This window comes from Hyperolius riggenbachi, unplaced genomic scaffold, assembly GCF_040937935.1.
Source record: "Hyperolius riggenbachi isolate aHypRig1 unplaced genomic scaffold, aHypRig1.pri scaffold_207, whole genome shotgun sequence".
NCBI classification, from domain to species: Eukaryota; Metazoa; Chordata; class Amphibia; order Anura; family Hyperoliidae; genus Hyperolius; species Hyperolius riggenbachi.
Window position 1 is genome coordinate 191739 of NW_027152418.1, and position 26540 is coordinate 218278.

The 26540-nt window shown below is 46.3% G+C and overlaps 1 protein-coding gene across 1 annotated transcript; it reads left to right on the forward strand.

Moving 5' to 3' along the window:
* LOC137543810 (protein Hook homolog 2-like) lies at positions 1–26085 on the forward strand (the record flags this gene model as incomplete). The annotated part of the gene is made up of 4 exons (XM_068264890.1): positions 1–253; positions 9320–9405; positions 17815–17887; positions 26035–26085. Coding segments are annotated over exons 1-4 (258 nt in total), but the record flags the coding sequence as incomplete, so codon positions are not given.
* Between the last annotated feature and the right edge of the window lie 455 nt (positions 26086–26540).

Sequence of the window (26540 nt, forward strand, 5' to 3'; positions counted from 1 at the left end):
CAGTGACTGGTAAAAGCTGTTCGCTGATTTGACATTGTCCGAAAGGGGCGTCTGTTTTGCGAGTGACGTCCGGTAGAAGTTAAAGCGTGTCTGGTACGGTAGCCGAGTGAGGACTCAGGACATAAGTTATTTGAATCGCCCTGGTTTGGCCTGTATCGATCAGCCGTGAGCCCGGAGTGTGCAGCGAACCGTTTGGAAAGCGAAGATGAGCGGCAGGAGGAAAGGAGAGTCCAGTGATCCGCTGCTGACATGGGTATATAGCTGGAAGGGGGGAGGGGACAGTGCCATAGGCTCCAACTACAGGACATAAAGTTTCCAGCTGTTCCACTCTGACCTCCATTCCCATATTACTCCACCTCATCAGTGCCACACATTGCTCATCATCACCCCACAATTCCACACATTGCTCCTTTATAACCACATATTGCCAACACAGGCAGCACAATAGCATTGCTTGTATCACTCAGCTCTAGTGTCCCATATTCACTGCCAAGCTTGGGCACTGTCTTTGTGGAGTTTGTATGTTCTCAGTATGTTTCCCCCTCCCACTTACCTTAAAGTGAGAGGGATCTGGAGGCTGACATATGTATTTCCTTTAAAACAATGCAAATTGCCTGGCTGTTCTGCTGATTCTCTAAAGCAGGGTTGTCAAACTCGCAAATACTAAGTGGGCCAAAATTGAATAGTGAGAACAAGTCGTGGGCCAACCTCAATGTCTAGTGGCCACACCCTCCTTTCCTTATAAAGTTCCTTGGTGACTAATGGCTCCTCCTCACTTCCCTACACAGTTCCCTGGAGTCTAGTGGCACTCCTCCCTCTCCTACTCAGTTCCCTGGTGTCTAGTGGCCTCCATCTTTCTCACCTATAGTTCCCCGGTGTCTAGTGCCCTCTTCCCTTCCCCATACAGTTCCCTGGTGTCTAGCGGTTTCCCCTCCCTTCACCATATGGCTCCCCTGGTGATCTAGGGCTCCACCTCCAATATAGCTTCCTTGGTGGTCTAGAGTGGGTCAAACATAATGCAAAGTGGGGAAACCACTCGAGGGCCAATTGTGATTCCCCTGAGGGCCAGATTTGGGCCACAGGACAGAGTATGACATTTATGCTCTTGTGGCTCGTACTCACACTTGACTAAAGCCCCATCTACACGAAGGGACATTGCAGCGATCCGGCGGCTCGATTAGCCGCCGGATCGCCTCTTCCGCGTCCCCGCTCGCCGCATTCGATTGCCCGCTCGTCCCCGCCGGCGCCGCTTATCTCCCGCATGATTCCCTGCCATTGTCTCCTCGCGTTGAGCGAGCAGGGAATCGGCGGTGCGGAGATCCGTCCTGTCGGATCTTATCAATCGAGCCGCATCAGCGGCTCGATTGATAAGGAGCAACGCGGCCGCATCTGCTCGTGTAGATGCGGCTTAAAGTAGGCTGAGGCGGTCGATAATGCCTGCCTTACTCAATAATCAAGCATGTGTACAGCAGCCCCTAAGCGATTTGTCTGGCAGACCACCTCACATGAAGGACTACCATCTTCTTTGAAGATGCCGTTTCCCTGCCTGACACGACACAAGTCAGTTGTGTGTAAACACCTTAAGGGCCCTTTTCCACTGCACAGCTGAATTGCAAAATTGCAAATTGCTAGTGATTTTTAAATCGCTAGGGTTATCATAGAAATCATGAGAAGTATTTTCCACTGTAGTCATTCGATTTGTAAATCGCAATCACTTTCTGGAGCGATTTTAAGAGGGAAAATACAATGCAAATGAAAAAACGCAATCGCATAACAAAATTAACCCTCCTGGCGATTTGAAAAAATCCACCAGGAGGCAGCGCGGCAGTTTTTTTTTTTTTTTTTAATTTAAATCATGTAGCGAGCCCAGGGCTCGCTACATGATAGCCGCTGCTCAGCGGCATCCCCCCGCCTGCTTCGATCAGGAAATCCCGTTCATAGAACGGGATTTCCTGAAGGGCTTCCCCCGTCGCCATGGCGACGGGGCGGGATGACGTCATTGGGAGTCCCGATCCACCCCTCGGCGCTGCCTGGCACTGATTGGCCAGGCAGCGCACAGGGTCGGGGGGGGCCCACACGCCGCAACGTATAGCGGCGATCGGGCGCGGTGCGGCGGCGATCAGTGTGCTGGCGCAGCTAGCAAAGTGCTAGCTGCGTCCAGCAAAAAAAAAAATTAAAAAAATCGGCGGAGCAGGGCCGGAGAAAACCTCCTGCGCGGCTTACCCCGAACGTAGTTACCGCCAGGAAGGTTAATGAAAAATTGCAATCGCTGGCATTCGTGATTTGCGATTGCTAGTGGAAAAGGGCCATAATACTTTTAGCCATAGACCCTAAACAATTCAGCAGATCAGGGGCTCTGACGGAGGTCTGGCCATATTAGCTGCTTGCTTGTTTTAGAAACTACTGATGTCAGAATAAGTGGTACTGCCAGACAACCCGTATTGTTTAAAAGGAAATTTATATGGCAGCCCCACTTCACTTTAGGTTCTCTATAAAATTCCTAAAGCTATTTTATTCCAAAAAAGAAAGCCACTTCTCCTTCCACTGACATCACCTGCCAGCAGTAAAAATGTCACCATGTAATAAATGTCAGAATGTAAATCAGGGAGAGGAAAGATTTTACAATGGGAAAACACTGACTAAATAATTTATACATAATTATTGATAAAATGAAGCACTTTTTTATTACATTATTTTCACTGGAGTTCCTCTTTAAGGCTCCTTTCACACTGGAATAAAAATTGTTCCGATTAGTGGAGCGCAACTGACTTGATGCAAACGGATTCTGTTCACATCATCTGTTTGTAATGGATTTGTTCGGTGCATTCTAACAAGTGGGATGCAAGTTTGGCTCCCGCACGATTTTTTTCGGAGGCGAAAGAATAAATGCTTACCTATGAGAACAAACTAGGCTCATTGTCTTGTGCATTTCGCAAGATATCTGCCACCGTCCATTCAGGTCCCTGCATAGAAACGCTGGAGTTCTGATCCTTAGGCCCCAGTACAAGCATCTCAGGCTCCCATTGGTTGCAATCGATTAATGTGGTTGCAATAGATTAATGGGAATAGTCCCTCCCCTGGGAGGATTCTTATTGGTTCCTCTAGAATGAGGCCCACAGTTTGTCTGTCTGCCTTCCTCCCTCCCGCCAGAAAATGTGCAGATGGATAAAGATTTGCACTTTCCAGCAGCAATCTCCATGGCGGTATCATGTGACACGCTGGTATGTACTGTCGGCAGGTCACATGACGATGCTTTTGCCATGGAGATCAGTACTGGAGAGTGCAAGTGCAATTGGGTAAGTTGCTTCTTGTATGTGCACTACACATTTTTTTGTAAAGGACAGAGGGAAAAGGGGCGGAGCTCCACCCTCTATCGCCGGACTGCCTTTCTAGGAGCTGTGAGCTGTAGTTTGGCCAGGAATGGTCCATTGTAACCAATATGAGCCTGAGATGCTTCTGGGTCCTTGGGATTGGTATACCTGCATTTCCAGCGTGCCAGGATTTGATTGGATGGGGGGGGGGGGGGGGGGTGGAGGACCTGACTGAATATTGGCAAACTGATGCACAGTGTAAGGGCTTGTTTCCACTGTTGCGACGCGATTTCGCCGGCATTCCGACGCTTGTAAAAACGCATGCGGATGCGTTTCCACATGTGTTTTTACCCGCGATTTCGCGTGCGATTTCGCATGGCAGGGTGCCATGCGAAATTAACCATGACACTGCCAGGGCAAAATAAAATAGAAAAAGGTGCGAAATCGCAGGTAAAAACGCATGTAACAAACGCATGCGTTTTTACTATTAAATACATTAGCGGCGATTCGCATGCATTCCACTCGCAGGCGAATTCGTTGGCTCTTTTGTGCGTTTTTTTACCGCTGAAAAAAACGCACCTCAACAACGCTACAGTGGAAACAGGCCCATCCACTTGCATTACATGTGCGAATCCGCATGCATTGGACGCATGCGGATTCGCGATAGTGGGAACGAGCCCTTAGAAACGGATCAATTTAAACTGCAGTAGGGTATTGTACCGTGTTAGCCATCAGTAAAAGCAAGAAGTTTTAAATCAGGATGATACCATTTATTGGCTAACTAAAAATGAATAAAATAAGCAAGCTTTCGGCCTTGCAGCCTTCGTCTGGCTTATATCCTGTTAGTTTGCAAACTGGTGGTACAGACAGCTTATATACATGCAACATCAAAAGGGAAAACGGATATTTTTTTCAAGCATAAATACATGTCATTAAGATGCCTTAATTCACACAGACCATCGACCTGGGGTTAGAGGTTGTAAGCCAAGATAATAATCCTTGTTTACTCCCTGCTCACATACCTGGGAGTTGGACTGACACAGAGGTATCATAAATTCTTAGTTCACAAGTTCAGCTATAATGGCTGAGAAAAGTTCAAATGTCATCAATCTCATACCAATATAGAAAGTTGTTGTCCTTATTCAAACCATTCTGCACAGCCTTGAACCAATTTATAAATTTTGTTTCTGCTATTAATCGATCATTTGACGTTTTGAAGCCGCCCTTCAGGGCAGTGACACGAAGATCATCCATGCTGTGTCCGTTGGACCGAAAGTGTGTAGCAACTGGGAGCCCAGATTTGGTATCTTTAATAGTGTGCCTGTGTCCATTCATACGTTTGCGCAGAGTTTGTCCAGTTTCTCCCACGTACATAACATTGGGGCATTTCGCACACATGATCAGATACACCAGATTGGTGGAACCACAGGAAAATGTACCTTGTACTCTGTACTCCTGTTGTGAACCTGGTATCGTTACCCTGTCAGTGGAGTAAATGTGTCTGCAGGTCCCACATATTTTTTGTCGGCAGGTTGATGTTCCCATTTGTTGAGGCCTATTCAAAGAACTCCTGACAATCATCTGTTTTAGATTGTGTGGTTGCCGATATGACAAGAGTGGAGGTTTAGGGAATATCGTTCTCAGTCTGTGATCCCTGGTTAAAATGGGATGTAGTTCCTTAGCAATCCTTAAGATTTCCAGGTGTGGGTTGTAGGTGACAACCAAAGGGACACGTTCCTCTTTCTAGTTTTGCTTATATTTCAGGAGTTCAGTCCTGGGGATGTTGCTGGCTTTCCTGATTTGGGCCTCAGTCATAGGAGGACTGTAACCTTGTTTAATGAAAGTGTTCTTAACCACTTGATGACCCACCCTTTACCCCCCCTTAAGGACCAGTGCTGTTTTTACTGATCTGTGCTGGGTGGGCTCTGCAGCCCCCAGCACAGATCAGGTAGCAGGCAGAGAGATCAGATTGCCCCCTTTTTTCCCCCCTATGGGGATGATGTGCTGGGGGGGTCTGATCTCTTCTGCCTGCTGGGTGTTGCGGGGGGGGGGCACCTCAAAGCCCCCCTCCGCGGCGAAATTCCCCCCTCCCTCTCCTACCTGCTGCCCCCCCCCGGCGATCGAGGCTGCACAGGACGCTATCCGTCCTGTGCAGCCAGTGACAGGAGGCGATCCCCGGCCGTTGATTATTTCCGCTTGTGTTTACATTTAGCCTGCGAGCCGCCATCGGCGGCCCGCAGGCTATTCACGGAGCCCCCCGGCGTGAATTGACAGGAAGCAGCCGCTCGCGCGAGCGGCTGCTTCCTGATTAGCCTGCAGCTGGCGACCTGCAGCTGCCACTTTGCCGACGCACGGTATAAGCGTGCGGTCGGCAAGTGGTTAAGGCGATCCAGGTGCTTGTCTCTGTCCATCCTGTCAGAACAAATCTGGTTGTACCTTATTGCTTGGCTGTAAATTATAGAGTTCTTAATGTGCTTGGGATGAAAACTGTCATATCTCAGGTATGTGGGATGGTCTGTAGGTTTGCGATACGCAGAGGTTTGTATGTTGTTACCCCTGATGTATATGGTGGTGTCCAGAAAGTTAATCTCTGTGTGAGAGTAGGTAAGTTTCAATTTGATTGTAGGATGGAAGGCATTGAAGTTCCTGTGGAACTGGAGAAGATCATCCTCACTTGCGGACCAGATGATTAAAATATCATCAATGAAGCGGAAGTAGGCCATGGGTTTTATGCCACTGAGAACTGATCATTTTTTCCCCCTGGTATAGTGTGAATCCAGCAGAAGACTCGTCCCTACAAAGGCCCTTGATTTGTTCCTGCAGCAGTGTTTGTATGAATGGCAACATATCAGGAACATTAATGGGAAATGTGATGTAATGCCTTTTGCATGATCCGAACTCCCCAGGGGGTGATCATACCTCAGATTTCATGCTGAATGTCAGTGTAATTTATATGTGGTTTTTACATATTGGAATGTTCAAACGTTAAAGCTGATCCTCAGGAATGTAAAAAATGTATCCAGCCAGCAGCCCCTCTCACACTCTTGTGGGCTGCTAATGATTCATTCAGAAAATGTGGATACATATTTGTATTGCTTGTCAGAACCCGCAGTCACATGACTGTCGAGCTTTCCCTGCTGTCCCCCTTCTGTCCTGAAGGTGAGGTGCTGTGTCTCAGTATGTATGGTAGGGGCATTGCTGACACTGCCAGGCTTCCGAGGAGGGTGGGACTTTACCCAGCAGTCTGGGGTGAAGGGGAAGGCCCAGTGGTAGGGACAGCATAGCCAGTTGGCACTCTTGCTTTGCAGCTCTAAGGTCCCAGTGTCATGTTAGGCAGGATGACATCTGCATGGAGTTGGTATGTTTATTTTTTTTCTTAAGCCTGGTAAACACATACAATTTTGATTGGCCAATCGACACTTCCATGTAGTATGAGAGCGTATCTACGAAATCTATTGCATAATTGTGTTCCTTACATATAGTTTATAGGGCATTTCTCAAGCCAAATAATTTTTTTTTTTTTAAATGGTTTTAATACCCTAATTCCCTATAAACGAAACAAGCCTCGCCCACAGCTCCTCCAGCGCCTAGGCACTCTGAGACCCATGCAGCAAGGGCTTGTGGGAGCTCAGTCTGGGCAGGAGGAGGAGGTGTTACTAGCCAGAGATTTCAGAGGCAGAGGGAGGAGGAGAGGGGAGTGAAGTTTTCACAGGCTGAGGGCAGCTTGCCTGTGTGTAATGATCACAAGCAGAATATGGCTGCTCTCATTGTATGACAGGAAGAAATAATCATATATTGTTAAAGCTGTTTGCAGCTAGATATGCTGTGTAAACTATCTAAACTCCAGATAAGATACATTGACAAGTTACTTGTTATAGTTAGTTCTTCATCTCGGATCTGCTTTAAGTGGGCTTCTTCTGGCCACTACAGTTTTCAATTCCACGTCCCCAAAAGCCTTCTTAGAGGTTAGTTAGCTTCTTCTTCCCCAACCCCCCCCCCCCCCCCAAAAAAAAAAAAGATAACAATACTGCAGTACTTAAAATATCTGCCCAATAGTCATCTGAATTGATCTGCCGGTTGGGTTGAGCATAACACCTAATATCAGTCACTTGTCATTTAGCTACATTTTTGACAATGATCACCATCTGAAATGGCAAAATCTGTCATTTGTCAGACGTGTCAAACTACAGTACTTTTTTTACAGTACAAAGTATCTGCCCAATAATATGTAATAGTACCCAAAAGAACTTTAGCTTGAAACGCTGTTTCAGATGGCAATCGTTGTAAAAAAATGTAGCTAAATGACAACGAGTGACCGATATGAGGTCGCCAGGAGGGTTTTGCGGCCAGTGGACGATTGGGGAGGATGGAGAGTGAGCCTACGACCCACAGGGGGCTGGAGGAAGCCCCAGGTAAGTGAAAATGTGGCACTGCTATTGTTTTTCACTTGCACTCTGGTCTGATTTCAGGTACCCAAAGTTGCTCAGATTCAACAGCCTTGGCAGGGCTAAGCAGGGAGTTCAAATATCATTTGAGGGCTGCAACCCACTAGAGCGATTTTGTGAGCGTTTAGGGAGCGATTCAAACCGCTAGCGATTTCCCTAAACGCTCAGCTGATGATGGATGGGCCAAATTCCACTGGAGCGATTGCGATTACCAAATCGCCAAACGCAGGACATGCAACATTTTTGTCTGTTAGCGTTTCCGCAATGTAAAGTATATAAACGCTGGCGTAATCACTCATCAAAACTTGCACAGAGCGATTTTGCTAGCGTTTTGAAGTTACTGCACACTGTAACAAAATTAAAATAATTGAAAGGACTAATCAGAATTAAAACGCTAATCGCTACACAACTGCTGGCAAACAGAATACACTTTTTAAAATCGCTCCTTAAAGGGACACTTAAGTCCAAACAAAAAAAAATGAGTTTTACTCACCTGGGGCTTCCAATAGCCCCCTGCAGCTGTCCGGTGCCCTCGCCGTCTCCCTCCAATCCTCCTGGACCCGCCGGCAGCCACTTCCTGTTTCGGTGACAGGAGCTGACAGGCTGGGGACGCGAGTGATTCTTCGCATTCCTGGCCACAATAGCGCCATCTATGCTGCTATAGCATATATCATATACCATATAGCAGCATAGAGGGTGCTAATGTGTCTGGGAACGAGAAGAATCACTCGCGTCCCCAGCCTGTCAGCTCCTGTCACCGAAACAGGAAGTGGCTGCCGGCGGGGCCAGGAGGATCGGAGGGAGACGGCGAGGGTACCGGACAGCTGCAGGGGGCTATTGGATGCCCTAGGTGAGTAAAAGTCATTTTTTTTTTTTTTGACTTAAGTGTCCCTTTAAAAAGCTCATGAAATCGCTTGCAAACCGCTCATACAAAACGCTAGTGATTGCGATTAGTGACCGTTTTGCAGTGAGTTCCAGGCCTGACTCTGACTTCCCAGGTACCCAAACCACTGACTCAGACGCCACAGCCCTGCGCTAGATGAAACTCTGCCACAGGCTGGCTGATGACAACCCGCCTCTGCAAGGATTTAGCGCAAGTACAGGATCCCCTGGCAGCTCGGCCAGTGATCAGCCCGGCAGATTGGTTTGGCTGACTGCCGACCAAGAGCTTTGCTCTCCCACTCACTTCATCTGCCGCATGCCGCTCCTGGTGCTGCTCCATCTCTTCCTGCTGGGGTACAAGGTGGCTGTTCTGGCACCCCATTCACACCTCCTCAGCTGGATCAGGAAAGTGAGTATTTGGAGCAGTCAGTATGTATACTGCGGGTCACTGCCTTGAGCTTCCTGCAGGTGCCATGTAGCTAAATTGCCTGAGAACGTGTCATGGCAGAAGTAAGAGGTCTTGCAAGGGGCTTTATTGCTGGTTAGAATTGTACGATTTGCCCTCAGTGTAGATAAGCAGGCCCGTACTGTGGGGACTTAATTGTGTAGAATAATTGAACTGTGTAAAATCGAATACTCACATTGGTAATTCTGATTGTGATGCGGTGTTTCTTTGTTTAGATGCAGACCTTTTCGGTGTCCGGACCCTGCACATCCTACGAGGATCTGACTGGAGGCGTGGCCATCGCCCAGGTGCTGAATCTCATGTGAGTACATGGTCTGACCATCGAGAGGGATGACAAAGTGGTGGCCTCTTTAAAGAATCTCGAGGTTGTCCAAGACTTGCCTGTCTTTCCCCTTTCACACATGGTGTATGTATTGCACAGGTCCAGGGCTGTGGAGTCGGTACCAAAATCGTTTAACTCTGAATCCTCTTTATGAAACCTCCGACTGTAGTTACTCAAATTACTCTGACTCCTTAGTCTAATTTTTACAAAGGCTTTGTATTTGGTTAAAAAAATCATCCGACTCCTCAGTTTATTGAAACCACCGACTCCATGTACCCAAAATGACTCTGACTCCTCGACTCCGACTTCACAGCCCTGCACAGGTCTGCTTAGTATGCAAGTGCTTCATAAAATAAAGATAATAAATGGGGCAGTCTATCAGACTGTGAGTTTCATCTCTTCCCCCCCCTCTCCTTCTGCTGGTTAGTATAATCTCTGGAAAACTGCTTTTAAAGAGAATCTGTATTGTTAAAATCGCTCAAAAGTAAACATACCAGTGCGTTAGGGGACATCTCCTATTACCCTCTGTCACAATTTCGCCGCTCCTCGCCGCATTAAAAGTGGTTAAAAACAGTTTTAAAAAGTTTGTTTGTAAACAAACAAAATGGCCACCAAAACAGGAAGTAGGTTGATGTACAGTATGTCCACACATAGAAAATACATCCATACACAAGCAGGCTGTATACACCCTTCCTTTTGAATCTCAAGAGATCATTTGTGTGTTTCTTTCCCCCATGCACTGAAGTTTCAGGCTGCTCTTTTCTTCCTGCAAACAGCTTTGCCCTTGTTTGTAATTCCTCAGTATGTGAAAGCCCAGCCAGCTTAGAGGAGGATTTATCCAGCTGATTAGAGCAGCTTCTCTCTTCTCTCTTATCTAAATAAAAACAAAAAATTGCTTTCCTAAAACAGAAAGAATTTGCGATAATTCAGGTTGGAGTGAGCTCGAGATGTCTCCCAGAGCACCACTGCTGAATATATGCAAATTAACCATTGTACCCTTAGAAGCTAAACACACCTCCAGAACCGCTGGAATGCAATGATGTGTCAGCTTGTTAAATTGTACAGAGCCATAATAATCCAACATGCATACAGACTGTTTCGGATTGTTTGATCCTCATCAGTGCATGGCATGGATTAATTTGGCTCTATGGAGTCGTTATCTAAATAACACACAGGCAGTGTGCATAGAGGGGCCAGGAAGGGTGAGTTCATAGCAGAACCACAACACTGAAGAACTTGGCAGCCTTCCAGACACAGGCCGACAAGTCTGACAGGGGAAAGATACATTGATTTATTACAGAGACTGTCATAGTAGAAAGTGCTGCAGTTAGCCAGAACACATTAGAATAGCTTTTGGAACTTGTAGAATGATAAAAAACAGGATGCAATTTTTGTTACGGAGTCTCTTTAAAGAGACTCTGTAACATTAAAAAGATCCCCTGGGGGGTACTCACCTCGGGTGGGGGAAGCCTCCGGATCCTAATGAGGCTTCCTACGCCGTCCTCTGTCCCACGGGGGTCTCGCTGCAGCCCTCCGAACAGCCGGCGACTGTGCCGACTGTCAGTTCAATATTTACCTTTGCTGGCTCCAGCGGGGGCGCTGTGGCGGCTTTCCTCTCCGAACTACACGGAAATACCTGATCTCATTCGGGTCCGCTCTACTGCGCAGGCGCAGGACACTTGCGCCTGCGCAGTAGAGCGGACCCGACGGCGATCGGGTATTTCCGTGTAGTTCGGAGCCGACAGCCGTCAGAGCGCCTGCGCAGGAGCCAGGAAGGTAAATATTGACGTCACCGCTGCACGGACTCCACGGAGGGCTGCAGCGAGACCCCTGACGGATGGAGGACGGCGTGGGAAGCCTCATTAGGATCCGGAGGCTTCCTCCACCCGAGGTGAGTACCCCCCCAGGGGATCTTTTCATGTTACAGTTCCTCTTTAAAGAGACACTGAAGCGAAAAAAAAATGATGATATTATGATTTGTATGTGTAGTACAGCTAAGAAAAAAAACATTAAGATCAGATACATCAGTCTAATTGTTTCCAGTACAGGAAGAGTTGAGAAACTCCAGTTGTTATCTCTATGCAAAAAAGCTATTAAGCTCTCCGACTAACTTAGTCGTAGAGAGGGCTGTTATCTGACTTTTATTATCTCAACTGTAATTGAACTGTTTACTTTTCCTCTGCTAGAGGAGAGTTCATTACTTCACAGACTGCTCTGAAAGACTCATTTTGAATGCTGAGTGTTGTGTAATCTGCACATATTATAGAGTGATGCAATGTTAGAAAAAACACTATAAACCTGAAAATAAAAATATGAGAATATTTTCTTTGCTGCTAATCTTCTAGTAATTATTCATAGTACACAACCAATTCATTATATCATATATTTTTTTTCGCTGCAGTGTCTCTTTAAAGGGAAGGTTCAGGGAGGGAGGTAAAAAAATAAAAATCAATATCCACTTACCTGGGGCTTCCTCCAGCCCGTGGCAGGCAGGAGGTGCCCTCGCCGCCGCTCTGCAGGCTCCCGGTGTTCTCTGGTGGCCGACCCGACCAGGCCGGCTGCCAGGTCGGGCTCTGCTGCGCTCCAAGGCCTGGCACTTCTGCGTCCCACGCGGGCGCGCTGACGTCATCGGACGTCCGCCGGGCTGTACTGCGCAAGCGCAGTAGTTCTGCGCATGCGCAGTACAGCCCGGCGTACGTCCGATGACGTCAGCGCGCCCGCGTGGGACGCAGAAGTGCCAGGCCTTGGAGCGCAGCAGAGCCCGACCTGGCAGCCGGCCTGGCCAGGTCGGGTCGGCCACCAGAGACCACCGGGAGCCTGCGGAGCGGCGGCGAGGGCACCTCTTGCCTGCCACGGGCTGGAGGAAGCCCCAGGTAAGTGGATATTTTTTATTTTTTTTACCCTCCCTCCCTGAACCTTCCCTATTAAAGTATACAGGGGAAAAAAATTCTCTTACTTACCTGAGGATTCTTCCAGCCCTTCCTCCATAGCCTTACAAGGTCACACAGTTTCCTCCCAGGCCTCTCCGTTGTGCCTCTTTGCCCCTCTGAAAGCTTGCCTGTTGGACCAGTCTGCTACAGCACATGTGTGGCCCCAGGTACCATGGCCGGGAGCGTGGTCAAGGAAGCATGTGGCCCGGGACAATGCATGGGCTGTAGCCAGCAATGGGTGAGGTTTCTGTAGGGGAGGAAACTGAGGGACCAGGAAGGCTTACAAGGGGCTTCCTCCAGCCCCCTGTAGAAAAACAGGACTTGTTTCCCCCGCTTCAGGTTTAGGTTAAGACGTCCGGACCTTTTGTGGTGTATTTCTAGCTAGCCTTGTGGAAAACAAGAAAACCGACAGCCCACAATGGTGTAGTATGTCTAGGTCAAATTGAGACAAATTATTGTGAATAAATACTCACAAGGGAGGGTTACCCCCGAGGCAGCCACTGTACAGGCAGGTGGGGAGCTTAGACCTGACCTCACTTGGGTTAAGAAGTCGCTCTCTGTAGATGAGAAAAGTAGGGGATTACACCTCTCTACCAGGGGTGGACTAACTTGCAGATGATGTAAAAAAAACAGGGGCGCCAGGAAGATTAAAATACTCTAAAAATAGTATTAAAATGGCGGTAGTGGTGGAGTTGAGTCATCGGAGCAATTTTGGGTACCTGGAGTCGTTGGTTTCATAAACTTCTGAGTCAGATGATTTTTGTACCGGCTCCACAACCCTGCTTGCTTCCCCAATGAAGACTTAATATGCCAATTTCAGGCAACATTTTGATTGTATACTCCACAAAAATGCAACGTGTTATGCAGGTATCTCACCTGCTTCCTCAGGCAATTAACAGGAGCAACTTTTTACAAGCTCTTAGCTCAGTATCCTCTGGACGCCACTGAAAATACCCAGCTGTGTTTTCTGAGCGTTTTGTCACCCCTGAACCATCATCGCTTTTGGCTATTGCTCTGTATATGTTACGGCCAGAAGCCTGGCCACTTTGGGTTCCAGCTGGCCCATATGCGAACGATGTACAAAACGCATCCTGTTTGGCAAAAACGGCACAAGTTTCAGTGGGGCTCCATCATTCTCTGCGCTGCCAGATTGCCGGTTTGGTAAAGCTGGGCATGTGTGAGCTCCTCTCCCTGCCCCTTGCCCCTCCTCTCCCCTGCAGGGAGGTAATATGCAGGCAGCCTGACTAGTGCGCCTGTGCTCATATGGACTCTGACTCTCACTCGCGCTCTCTCTCTCTGCTGTGTGTGCATTTGGGTTTCTCCCAGGGCTTTTATTGCAGCCTGTGTCACTGGTATCCGGTGCTGCAATGTAAGCTGGAGACGCCGCATGCGCAGCAGGGGAGGCAGTGCAGGCACAGGCTGTCCAGTGTACTTCCTCCCTGCATACGCCAGTTCTCGCATTCAGCGCAGTAGCCCAGCCGCTTCTCGTATAGGCCTGGCCAGATCCTGAGGTTGCCAACTTCAGGATCTGGCCGTAACATACAGGGCTGTGGATCCGGTACAAAAATCATCCGACTCAGTTCATGAAACCACCGACTCCAGGTACCCAAAATTACTCAGACTCCACAGCCCTGATAACATATACACAAAACTGACCAGATGCTGAATGACCACTCGTGTGAACTGACGCCAATGTTTCTAGCGGTCTCTGTAGGTTGTGTTTTGCTTGTGGTTTTTATACGCATGTGTGTCAGGCTTTAGTGCGCATTTGTTTCCTGTCAGAGCAAGACCTTTCCTTTCTGCCAGTATCTTTATCTTGACCAGAATTCAGCTTTTACTGTTCAGATTCAGATTTTGCTTTTGCTCTCCTCCCTCTCTCACTTCTCACTTTTGTTGTATGCCCACCCTCCCTTACTTTCCTTCCTATGTTGCTGCTTTGAGTTCACACAGTGCCTACAGCCTGCCTAAGACCTCTTTTCCATGGGCAGTTGACGCACAACAGCTCACTGCTGCCTGATAACTGCTTGCTGTTGCCTGGTAACTGCTCGCTGAGGACACAGTTCAACTGCCCGTGGAAAAGAGGCCTTAGGTCCTGTTTCCACTACGCGCAGATTGGATGCAGAAAAACTGACTCCAATGAATGCCTATGGCTTGTTTCTACTAAACGTCACTTTTCTGATGCAGATTTTTCCATAGGCATTCATTGGAGTCGGTTTTTCTGCATCCAATTTGCGTGTAGTGGAAACAGGCCCTAATGCCTGTGTGCTCAGCAAGCAGTTGCCGGGCAGCATTGAGCAGTTGTTTGACAGTCTTTTTACTGCCTATCGAACGCTTGTGGAAAAGGGGCCTTAGATTGATATCGCAATCCGAACATTGGCTATGCATGTATTTGTACTTGTATTACCGGATGTTATGACTGTACAGTATCTTGAACTTGGCATGTATATATGTTCCCCAATATATTTGTACTCTGTACAGAGCTACGGAAGATGTTGGCGCTAAATAAATAAAAAATATTGGTGACAGGATGAGTCTCTTCCTGCGTCATGCCTCTGCCATTCTCTGTCTCTCGTTTGTAACCTTCACTCCCTAATTATTGAACAATGCTGTGTAATGCGCTTGGCCCTTCGGAAATACAAGCCAATAAATGTAGCCATTCAATTTACAATGAATGACGCTGATTCATACCTGTGCCAGCAGAGATTATTGGTGAATCATCCGGATTAATGCTGAGGGTTGTCTCTTAATTATTACCAAGGTGACTGTCTTTCAATCAGTGGAGAGCTGACTGCTCAGTTAGAGGAACTTCACCCAAGGATAGTACTGTAGTAGGAAAAAAAGAAATCTCTACAGTGCAAAGTGAGAAGCAGCTGTCCTGGCACTAGCTACATGCTTGTTCCTGATATCAAGTAAAGGAGGTCCGCACAATGTCTCCACAATCCACAAATGTATTCAGGACATATCCCAATCAGATAAAAGAGTACTCCGACTTGTTCCTGATAAGTGCATCACTTATAGAACACCTGAGATGGGGCGAAATAGAAAGTGTACCTACCTGGGCTTCCTCCAGCTTAATCGCTCCCCTGCCACCATCCTCCGCTGCCTGCAGCCTCCACAAATTGCCCTGGAAAGTCCTCCGGGAGTGTGACAGGGGAGTATGTACAGCTGGGCTGTGCCTGTGCTGACTGGCCCCAACTGGAGGACTTACTGGGGCCAGTTGCGGAGACTGCAGGCAGCGGTGGACGGCGGTAAGGGAGCGATCAGGGCGGAGGGAGACCCAGAGATATATATATATATATATATATATATATATATATATATATATATATATATATGTGTATATGTGTATATGTATATGTATATATATATATATATATATATATATATATATATATATATATATATATATATATATATATATATATATATATATATATATATATATATATATATATATATATATATATATATATATATATATATATATATATATATATATATATATATTCATATATATTCCCCCACCCCACACGCCTGCATCGCGGGTACACTTCAAGGTGGCCACTAAAGATCCAATTTCTAGCAAAAAAATTGGTTGGGCGATCAGATATTTCTGATTGGAGGCGAAAGCGGACTGTCGTAATACATCGATTAGCGCCATTACTGCTTAAAAATGTAGACCCATCTCTATCAACCAACAAGAAAATCCGAATTCTGGTTTGACGAAAATCCAATCGGACGATTAATCCAAACTGAGATTATTTACAACCAATCCGATCACATGTGATCAGAATTATCTGATTGCTCGAACAATTTTTCGTCATCATCCTCATCAGTACTCAACAAGAAATGAAGGCGGTGTAGCAATGGCTTCCTTGTATGGTAACGGCTTCCTTGTATGGTTTGGCCTTTCATCATGTGACAAGCCAGCACCAGCTTGGTTTCTTCTAATGGCAGACGTATACAGGTGTAGCCATAGTGGTTATTATTGATTTACTGTCATCCTCTGACATGTCTCTGTAAAAATGTAAGCAGTGCATGCGTAGTAATTGGATAATACAAATACTTGAAGCACTTCCAGAAACAAGTAAAATACGAGTTGTTGTTACACATACAGTATATGTACTGTAATACATAGCTTTAATCTAGAAAGCGCTGTCTAAAGGGACATAGTCTGCTGGGATAAAGGAAAGTTGGTAAACTGTGTCCGTAAGTAAGGTGTAAGGGAGTTGGTAAACGGCCTATAAGTTTAAAGGGAAGGTCCAAGCAAAAAAAAAAAAGAGTTTCACTTACCTGGGGCTTCTACCAGCCCCATGCAGCCATCCTGTGCCCTCGTAGTCACTCACTGCTGCTCCAGTCCCCCGCTGGGAGCTTTCTGACCTCGGAGGTCAGGGCCGAATTGCGTACATTTTTACACATTCCCGCTAGTGCAGGAACATTAACGCATACATTTTTACGCGTTAGTGGTGCAACGTGTAAATATTTGTTCCTGCACTAGCTGGAATGCGTAAAAATGTATGCAATGTGGCCCTGACCTCCGAGGTCAGAAAGCTGCTAGCGGGGGACTGGAGCAGCAGTGAGTGACTACGAGGGCACAGGATGGCTACATGGGGCTGGTAGAAGCCCCAGGTAAGTAAAACTCATTTTTTTTTTTTTGCTTGAACCTTCCCTTTAAGTGTACATAAGGTGGCAGTGAGTGTCTTGTCAGAGACTAGAGGCACAACCTGTTCTGGCCTGGGGACTGAGAAAGGACATAGGAAAAACTGGTGGGTGGAGGTCGGACAAAGTTAAATAGGAAATGGGAGCGCATTGAAGAGGTTGTGTTCTGCCCGAGGTTACAGATATGTTAAGAGAAGGGGTCCGAGGACTAATCCTTGCGGTGTGCCACCGAGGACAATGTGAGATGTGGGAACCTGAAATACTGGTCCATCTAGATTACAGGAAAAAAAAAAAAACAGTAGTGGAAGATGTTTTTGACCTCTAACCAGAGGTGCTAAAGTAGCAGAAAGGTAAATGCTGTGGAAGGCCATGGGCTGACAAGGAATAAGTAGTTGCAGTCATTGGACTTTTTTATTTTTTTTATCCTAATTTTTAGTAGTTTAGGAGTGTGTGTGTGTGTGTGTGAGTGTGTGTGTTTTTTTTTTTTTTTTTGGGACCTGATTGTAACTTTGGGGATTGACCATGTATATAGCTCAGCCATTCACTGGGGAATGGGCATTATTATTAAACGTCACTGTAGTTGGAGATGCAATTTATAAATGGCTCTTTTTACCCTTTTCTAGGATAGTTATGTGACTATAAAAAACTTTTATTGTACTTGGTTTCCAGTAGGAGACGATTATAAGCACAATACCAAGTTTGTAGCGATGGCAGCTGCCTCAGCTTTGTGTAGAATTGAATGTTTAGTCAGGTATGTTGTGTTCTTCAGTTGATGGACCTTCCTCTGTTCTGCCTACAGAGATTCCTCCTGGTTTAATGATACCTGGCTGATGCGGATCAAGCCGGACTCTGGAGACAACTGGAGGATGAAGGTAAGGCTGAAAAAAAAAAATCTACTAGGGCTAACAATAGTTTATTTACTTTCATTTTTACTGCTAACAGCTGTGTTAGTAATATTTAAATAAACACCAGTTTGTAGTGCAGCTTGTTGCTTATAGGTGTCAGGTTTTTTTTACCTGTCAAAGATCCGTTCCTCTTTCCTCTCTCCTTTCTTCTTCACTTTCTCTTTTTTTTTTTTTTCTTTTTTTTTTTTTCTTTTTTCTTTTTTGTGTCTTTTCCTCTACCCCTTTGGTGGTCTTCTCTTGTTTGGCAGGTCCGAAGTAGGCTGTGGGTCTCAGTACCTTCCTTTCTCCTCTTTCTGTTTTTTTTTTTTTTTTCTCTCCTTTTTATCCTGCCATAATAAAGGTATACTGATTCTTGGCTATTGGTTGTACTCAGGTTATGTTCACAATATCATTTGGTTGATGTATGCTTCTGTGGATCTTGTATTCTGTTTCATGTGATATACCTTGTTATGCTGCTTAAATCTCTTAAATCAGTTTTAACAAGTAAAAAAAATCTAGTTTCCTCCTTTTGGAGCTATTTGTAGCTTCTATGGGTCCTGAAGAAGAAGAAAAAAATAAGTGCCCATAGGTGCAGTAGCATAGCAATAGGGGTTGCAACTGCACTGTGGCCCCTGGACCAGAGGGCCCACTAGGGGCCCATCCATCTTTTTTAGCTTTTGATTGGTGTTTTTCTGGTAAAGGTCACATCTAGATGTGTGCTGTATAGTGGTATCATTAACAAATGGTTTCCCTGCTCTAATTCCACTTCTTACATGGAAGATGTCATTGGAAGGTTTTGAGGCTTTATGCTAATAAAGTGCTGGGGGCCCATATAAAACTCGCACTGGGGCCCTTGGTTCTGTTGCTACACCACTTCCTAGGGGGGTACTTACCTTGTGGAGGTATAAGCCTCTGGATCCTTCCCTTTTCATCCTCTGCAGGCCCGTCCAGCACTGGGACCCCCAAAACAGAGCTAGTCCACAGCTCACGCTGTCCTGCTCTGCTTGCTTTGGAAATAGCCGGGTCGGATCGAGTCCGGTCTACAGCACAGATGCGAGCCTCCTGCACAGTAGCTGGACCCGATCTGGTTCAGCTATGTCCACCTGAGCAGGGCAGTGCTAGTACGCATGCGCAGGGAGGCCACTCTCCGGGGGTCCCAGCACTAGAACAGGCTGATGTAGGTGGACAGAGGAAGCCTCCTTTAGGATCCATAGGCTTCTTTCTCCACGAGGTAAGCATCTAAAAATGTGCCACGCAATGCTGTATATATTGCACCCGAAGAAGTAGACTCAACGAGAACCCGAGGTGGATCTTCAGGGGGCAGATAGGACACAGGCATGTTCTCTGCCTAATGACATGGCTCTGTGTAACCCCCCCCCCCCAACCGCAGCTCTCTGCCTCCCACCACCGCGCTATAGTCGTCCCCCCACCGGGGTTAGCGTCAAGATTTGTCGCTATCTCGGAGGTAACATGGGTAAGAGGGGATTCCCTGTGCAAAACGCCCGCCAAGGGCGTTCCTGCAGGGTTTCCTGAGCTGCCATTGGGCAGCTCTCTCCCCTTGGCCACACCTCCTGCTGCTCCCAGAGGTCACGAAAGTGGGCCATTGTGGCCCACGGGAGTGGTGGTTTTTTGCGGCTACCTGATCCGCTCAGCCCTGCAGATCAGGTAGCCTACTTTTATTTTTAGTCATTTTTAAGTCTTTAAGGAGAGCAGTTAATGCTAGCATTATGTTTTGTTGTTCTAGTGTTTATTTTTTTTATTTCCCATATTTAAAGAGACACTGAAGCGAGAATAATTCTCGCTTCAGAGCTCACAGTTAGCAGGGGCACGTGTGCTATCCCGCGGCTAAACGGGGGTCCCTTCACCCCCAACCCCTCCCCTCGCAAAATCAACGACCAAGTTGGTCGTAGATTTTGGTGCTCCGAGAGGCAGGGCTAACGGCTGCAGCCCTGCCTCAACCAGGAAGAGATCCCCGGCTGCACGGAGGGGATTTGTGATGTAAGGGACCCCCGTTTAGCGGCGCGATAGCGGCGGTTTAGCAGGGGCACACATGCCCCTGCTAACTATGAGCTCTGAAGCGAGATTTATTCTCGCTTCAGAGTCTCTTTAAAGAGTACCCGTAGCTCGGGTACAAAATTAGATACTTAATGAAAGGGAAGCCCGAGGATCCTATTGAGTCTTCCCTCCCTTCTCTCATGTCCCCATCGCTGAACGTGGCCCCCCAGAAGATCAGCGACCATGCATTGCCTCTAATCAGATCGCACACAGCTCTTCTTCCTTCATCGTGACTATGCAATAACCGACCCATCGTGCCTGCACATGCGCAGTTAGCTGGAGCCGCGGGCTACGTGGTACTGCACATGCGGGCTCACACGGCCACGCTCCGGAACAGGATCTGTGCAACCCCGATGTGGAGGAGGGCCGCGCTCAACAACGGCAGCTTAGGATCTGCGAGAGAAGCCTCAATAGGATCCTGAGGCTTCCCTCTCTTAAGGCATGTATCCGATTATGATCCCGAGCTTCGTGATCACTTTAAAGAGAACCATAATTGAGAGGGGTATGGACGTTTCTTTTGAAACAATACCAGTTGCCTGGCAGTCCTGCTGATCTCTTTGGCTGCAGTAGTGGCTGAATCGCACGCACCTGAAACAAGCATGCAGCTAATCTAGTCAGACTTCAGTCAGAGCACTTGATCTGCATGTCTGTTCAGGGGCTGGGGCTAAAAGTATTAGAGACACAGGATCAACAGGAGAGTCAGGCAACTGGTATTTATTTTAGAAGGAAAAATCCATATCTTTCTCAGTTTAGGTTCCCTTCCCTTTCCTGGCAAGGAAATCTAAATAGAATGCGGATTAGTTTTCGACTCCGCATTCTATTTAGATTTCCTTGCCAGTTTTGCCCCAAGTTCCTGTGCCGTGTCAGCAGGGAAATAAAAGCATTGGTTTCAGTTACGCAAGTTTGGTGTGGCAAGCGATGCCGAATAAGTATTTTAGCACTCCATCAGTATAATCACACTTTTGTGTGTTTCTTTCATTGTATGCCATTTTTTTTCCCGCGAACAATTTAGTTTTCTATGAATTTTAATGGGAAAACAAGGAAAAGAATAGAGAACACATTTCTCAGTTTTACCAATTCCAGTAAAAAGTGCTACTGTAGTTTATAAAAAACATTTTGTTTGCACATTCTTACCGCTTATCACAAAACTTAGATTATGTTCCTGTCACAATTTATGGTGAAGATATTTGATTCTGAAATAATGCTGCAGAGTGTATTTTTCACTATGAACTGAGAAAATAAAAGTATTTTTAATGGTAAAAATCAATCCCATTAGCTCAGGAAACCTATATTCCCTTTCACCAATTAGTGCTGCATCAGATAGTGCCAGAAATGTGCACAGGAGCAAGCCCAATCCTGCACAGCACTGCTTCTGCTACAAGACGTATATCTACTGACCTGTGGCTTAGATGAAGTCACAGAGGACGTGGATAAAGTGATTAAAGTGACACTGAACCAAAAAGAAACTCATGATATAACATTGGTTGTGTAATACAGATAATTAATAGAAAAAACTGTAGCAAAGAAAATGGTGTCATATTTTTATTTTCAGGTATATAGGGTTTTTTTTTTTTTTTTTTTTTTTTTTTTTTTTTTTTATAACATTGCATCATTCTCTAATAATTGCAGTTTCCACACTACACTCAGCATTTTAAATGACTTCACAGAGCAGCCTTATGGCCCTTTGAACTTTTCTCTGCAGAAAAAACATAAACAAAAAAATAGAAACCATGAGACAGTTGAGATAAGTGCTTCAAAAGACAGTGCTGTCCACGACTTTACAAAGTCGCAGAGCTCAAAGAAGCTCTTTTGCATAGATAACTGTTTAACTCTTCCTGTACTGGAAATAATACGAGACTCCTATCTGTGCTAATGTTTTTTTATTAGCAGTACTACACATGCAAATCATTTTTATCATGAGTTTATTTTCACTCCAGATTCCCTTTTAGTTCCACTACACCTGACAATGGGCTGGGGTGGAGGGGGGACACTACCTGGTGTCCGTTACAACAGCCAGTTTGTGGGAACTCCTCCTGTCTGTACTGGAGTTTCCTGGGTCGTCACTGTGGCTCTATAGTGGGGAACTGGGTGTCCCCCGAAGAAGCAGGTGCTGATTCAGTCCAAAGTTCTGAAATCTTATGCTGGGGATACACGGTACGTTTCTGTACCGTGTATCGACCAGCTGATCCGGCCAGCTGATAATATTTAGCTGGCCTGATCAAGCCGCTCGACCCCCGCCCGCTCGATTCCCGCCGGAGGACAATGGCAGCGAATCGAGTGGCTGATAAGGACCACCGGCAGGGGGGACGAGCACTATTCGATCTGCGGGGACACGGCAGGTACGAGGCTGGAGTCGATCCGGCGGCTAATCGATTAGCCGCCGGATCGACCCGTCTATGCCCAGCATTACACTGTGTAAACCAGCCCATTACCGCCGCACACATCTGCCATGCAGGTATTGAGGATTGGGCTGTCTGGACGTATGATGTGAAAGCTTCACCACACCACAAATCGGTCCAGATGTCCCTGTGATGTGGTCAGCATCGTCGGAGGCACATGTGCAGATCTGAAGTATCCTAGACCTCATAAAAGCTCAGCGAACACAGAGGTCTTCAAAGTATGGTAATACTAGAGGGGCATCCTGTATGTGTTTCAGCAGATGGAAAGCTGACGAGACTTGATACAGTATCAAGTCTTTCACAATGGTTTCATTAAAAGTGGACTTAGCTTTAGGTTTTCAGAGGTAAAGCCAGGCAGTAAAACTCCAAAGTGTTTGGTGTTGCAGCCTGTCTCCGCCCACTCTGATGTCATGGCTCCTCCCTCTGATCAGTAATCCGAATTCAGCAATCCAAAGAAAAGGTCCACACCCAGGGAATTGGGAACTGTGCTGTATTCTTCCATCACAAGAGTATCACCCCATCTAATCGTTCTAGCTTTTCTGTTTTCCAGTACAGCAAGAGTAAAAAAAAACAAAAGCTAGTTTTCTATGCAAAAGAACTTGTCGAATTCATACCAGTTTCCTGAAGAGTGAATAGAAGCCAAAACAGCTGAGAAGCAGCAAGATAAGGATTCTAATGAGGTTTTACTGCAGGAGAGTTCAGAGTCACTAGATCGGTGTCCTTTTACTTCCATAGGTAGAGTCCCTGATTATTTTATATTGTATTGTGTTCCTTTCATATAGTTTACAGGGCATTCCTCAAGCCAAATACTTTTTTTTGTTTTTTGTTTGTTTTAGTAATCTAATTCCCTATAAACTAAACAAGCCTCGCCCACAGCTTCTCCAGAGTGCCTTGGCGCTCACAGCCTAAAGGGGCCCATACACTCAGCCGATTTTCTGGCCGACCCGATCGATCAAAATCGATCGATCGATTGCAAATCGGTTGGCCAATCGACCGATCGACGGCCGATTTCGATCGATTTCCATGGATTTCCATCGAACTGGCAGGGTGGAAAATGTAGGTTGATCTGATGAGATTGCTTATCATTTTGCATTGTCCCTAATGGAAATCTGATGGCAAAAAAATGCCATCAGATCGAATTTCAATAGATTTCAAACTGAAATCTATTGGAATGCTATCCTAGTGAAAAATGTTCTAAAAAACACATCACACATCAGGTAGATAAGAAATTCATCTGATGATCTATCTGCTGCTAATCTGATGAGTGTATGGGCACCTTTAGTAGCAAGCGCTTATGGGAGGTCAGTCTGGGCAGGAGGAGGAGGTGTTAATAGCCAGAGATTTCAGAGCCAGAGGTGAGGAGGGGGAGTGAAGTTTTCACAGGCTGAGGGTTGGAGAGACAGATCAGCTTGCCTGTGTGTAATGTGACAAACAGAACATGGCCCGCGGCTCATTGTATCACGGGAATAAATAATCATAAACTGTTGAAGCTGTTTGCAGCTAGATTTTCTGTGTAAACTATCCAGTGTTCTCCCCAGAATTTTTTTTCCAGCCGGGTGGCATGAAAAAGTAGCCGGGTGGGGCAAGATGAGAGAATACAGGGCCGATGCTTCTGTGTGCAAGTCTGCTTATAGAATAGGAGGTGGTGAGCTGATGACAGCCGGGTGTGCTCACCAAAACTAGCCGGGTGGAGCACCCAGCTAAAACAGCCTGGGGAGAACACTGCTATCTAAACCTTAGATAAGATATATAGACAAAGTTACTTGTTATAGTTAAAGGGGAACTGAAGAGAGAGGTATACGGAGGCTGTCATGTTTATTTCCTTTTAATCAATACCAGTTGCCTGGCAGCCCTGCTGGTCTATTTCTCTGCAGTAGTATCTGATTAAAACCAGAAACAAGCATGCAGCTAGTCTTGTCAGATCAGACTTATAAGTCTGAACCACTGAAACACCTGATCTGCTGCATGCTTGTTCAGGGGCTATGGCTAATAGTATTATAGGCAGAGGATCGGCAGGGCTGCCAGGCAACTGGTATTGTCTAAAAGGAAATAAACATGACAGCCTCCATATACCTCTCTCTTCAGTTGAGGCTATATGGAGGCTGTCATGTTTATTTCCTTTTAGACAATACCAGTTGCCTGGCAGCCCTGCCGATCCTCTGCCTATAATACTATTAGCCATAGCCCCTGAACAAGCATGCAGCAGATCAGGTGTTTCAGTGGTTCAGACTTATAAGTCTGATCTGACAAGACTAGCTGCATGCTTGTTTCTGGTTTTAATCAGATACTACTGCAGAGAAATAGAGACCAAGCAGGGCTGCCAGGCAACTGGTATTGATTAAAAGGAAATAAACATGACAGCCTCCATATACCTCTCTCTTCAGTTCCCCTTTAAGGTAGCCATACACTGGTCGATTTGCCATTAGATCGACCAGCTGACAGATCCCTATCTGATCGAATCTGATCAGAGAGGGATCGTATGGCTGCCTTTACTGGCAAACAGATTGTGAATCGATTTCAGCCCGAAACCGGTCACAATCTGTGGAGCCGCCGCTGCCGCCTGTCCCCCCCCCCCCCCCCCCCCCCCCCCCCGGCGCATACATTACATGAAGCTGGCTCCCGGGCATCTTCTCCGCATCTTCCTCCACGCTGCACCACCGCTCCATCCCGGCGCTTCCTGTGTCACTCTGTGACCAGGAAGTTCAAATAGAGCGCCCTCTATTTGAACTTCCTGGTCACTGCAGTGACAGGAAGTGCCGGGATGGAGCGGATGCTGCAGCGCTGAGAAGATGCGGAGAAGACGCCCGGGAGCCAGCGTCAGGTAATGTATACCGGATCGGCCGCCCGCTAGCGACGCGCTCACCTACCCGCGGGCGATCGAGGGGTAATTTCCCGCGCACGGTGCGATCGACGGACCGGTCCAGATTTCGGGAGGAAATCGGATCGGCGGGTGCGTTTAGCGCAAACGATTGGCAGCAGATTCGATCCCAGGATCGAATCAGCTGTCGAAACGGCCGCGAAACAGGCCAGTGTATGGCCACCTTTACTTTTTCATCTCTGATCTGCTTTAAAGGCTGCACAGAATACTGCCTAAGAACTATGTTGCTGATCGATAACAATACCATATAGCCTGTAAGTTTCTAACACCTTTGCTGCTAGTAACTATCCAGTGGAGTCGCTGTCACATCAGCAGCTAAGTGAATTCTTCTACTGTATAGTTAGGTAAGAACACAGCACCCTCTGCCTGCCTGCCTGACCTCTCTGTACTGGCTAGGGTCAGTACTATTCAGTAAGGAGTTCAAGGCAAGACTTCCTAACACTGCAAGGGTGGCCTCTTGAGCGCATCTCATTGGCTGCAGCTCTTAGCGCTTTGAGCCCGACAGGAGAAAAGCGCTATAGAAATGTCCAGATTATTACTAGAGACAATGATAGGCTGTCAGTCAGCAGGTAGGCAGGGCTCCACCTGTCAATCACTCCCTGCATCCACATGTGATTCAAGGGGGAGTGGTTAAGGCCATAGGTTGCTCAGGAGGGTAGTGATAAACTTGTACAGCACCTACTGTACTTAGCTTTTATTTTATTTTTTTTAGTTTTTTACGAATGGTTTTAGATATATAAAAGATTCCTTTCTTAATTCTTTTTTTTTTTTTTTTTTTTTTTTTTTTTTTTTTTTTATTCCAGGTTAACAACCAGAAGAAAATCCTGCAGAGTGTTCTGGAATATTACCAGGATGTAAGTTCATTTTATTCTATTTACGTATTGTCCTCTTTACATTTCTTCTTTATGATATAATATATGAACGATTGTTCAGTATTTTTTGTGAAGCGCTATACAAAAAAATGTATCAAGTCGCCTAACTGTCCGAGGTTTTGCTTTCGATTTTAAAGGACGTCCGATGTGAGAAAAATATGTTGTCTGCCAGATTTATTTCCTTTTTAAACAATACCAGTTGCCTGGCAGCCCTGCTGATCTATTTGGCTGCAGTAGTGTCTGAATAACAGCAGAAACAAGCATGAAGCTAATCTTGTCACATCTGCATGCTTGTTCAGGGGGCTATGGCTAATAGTATTAGAGGCAGAGGATCAGCAGAACAGCCAGGTAAACTGGTATTGCTTATAAAGAAATAAACATGGCATCCTCCATATCCCTCTCGTTACAGTTGTCCTCAAAGTTTTTGTGAAATATAA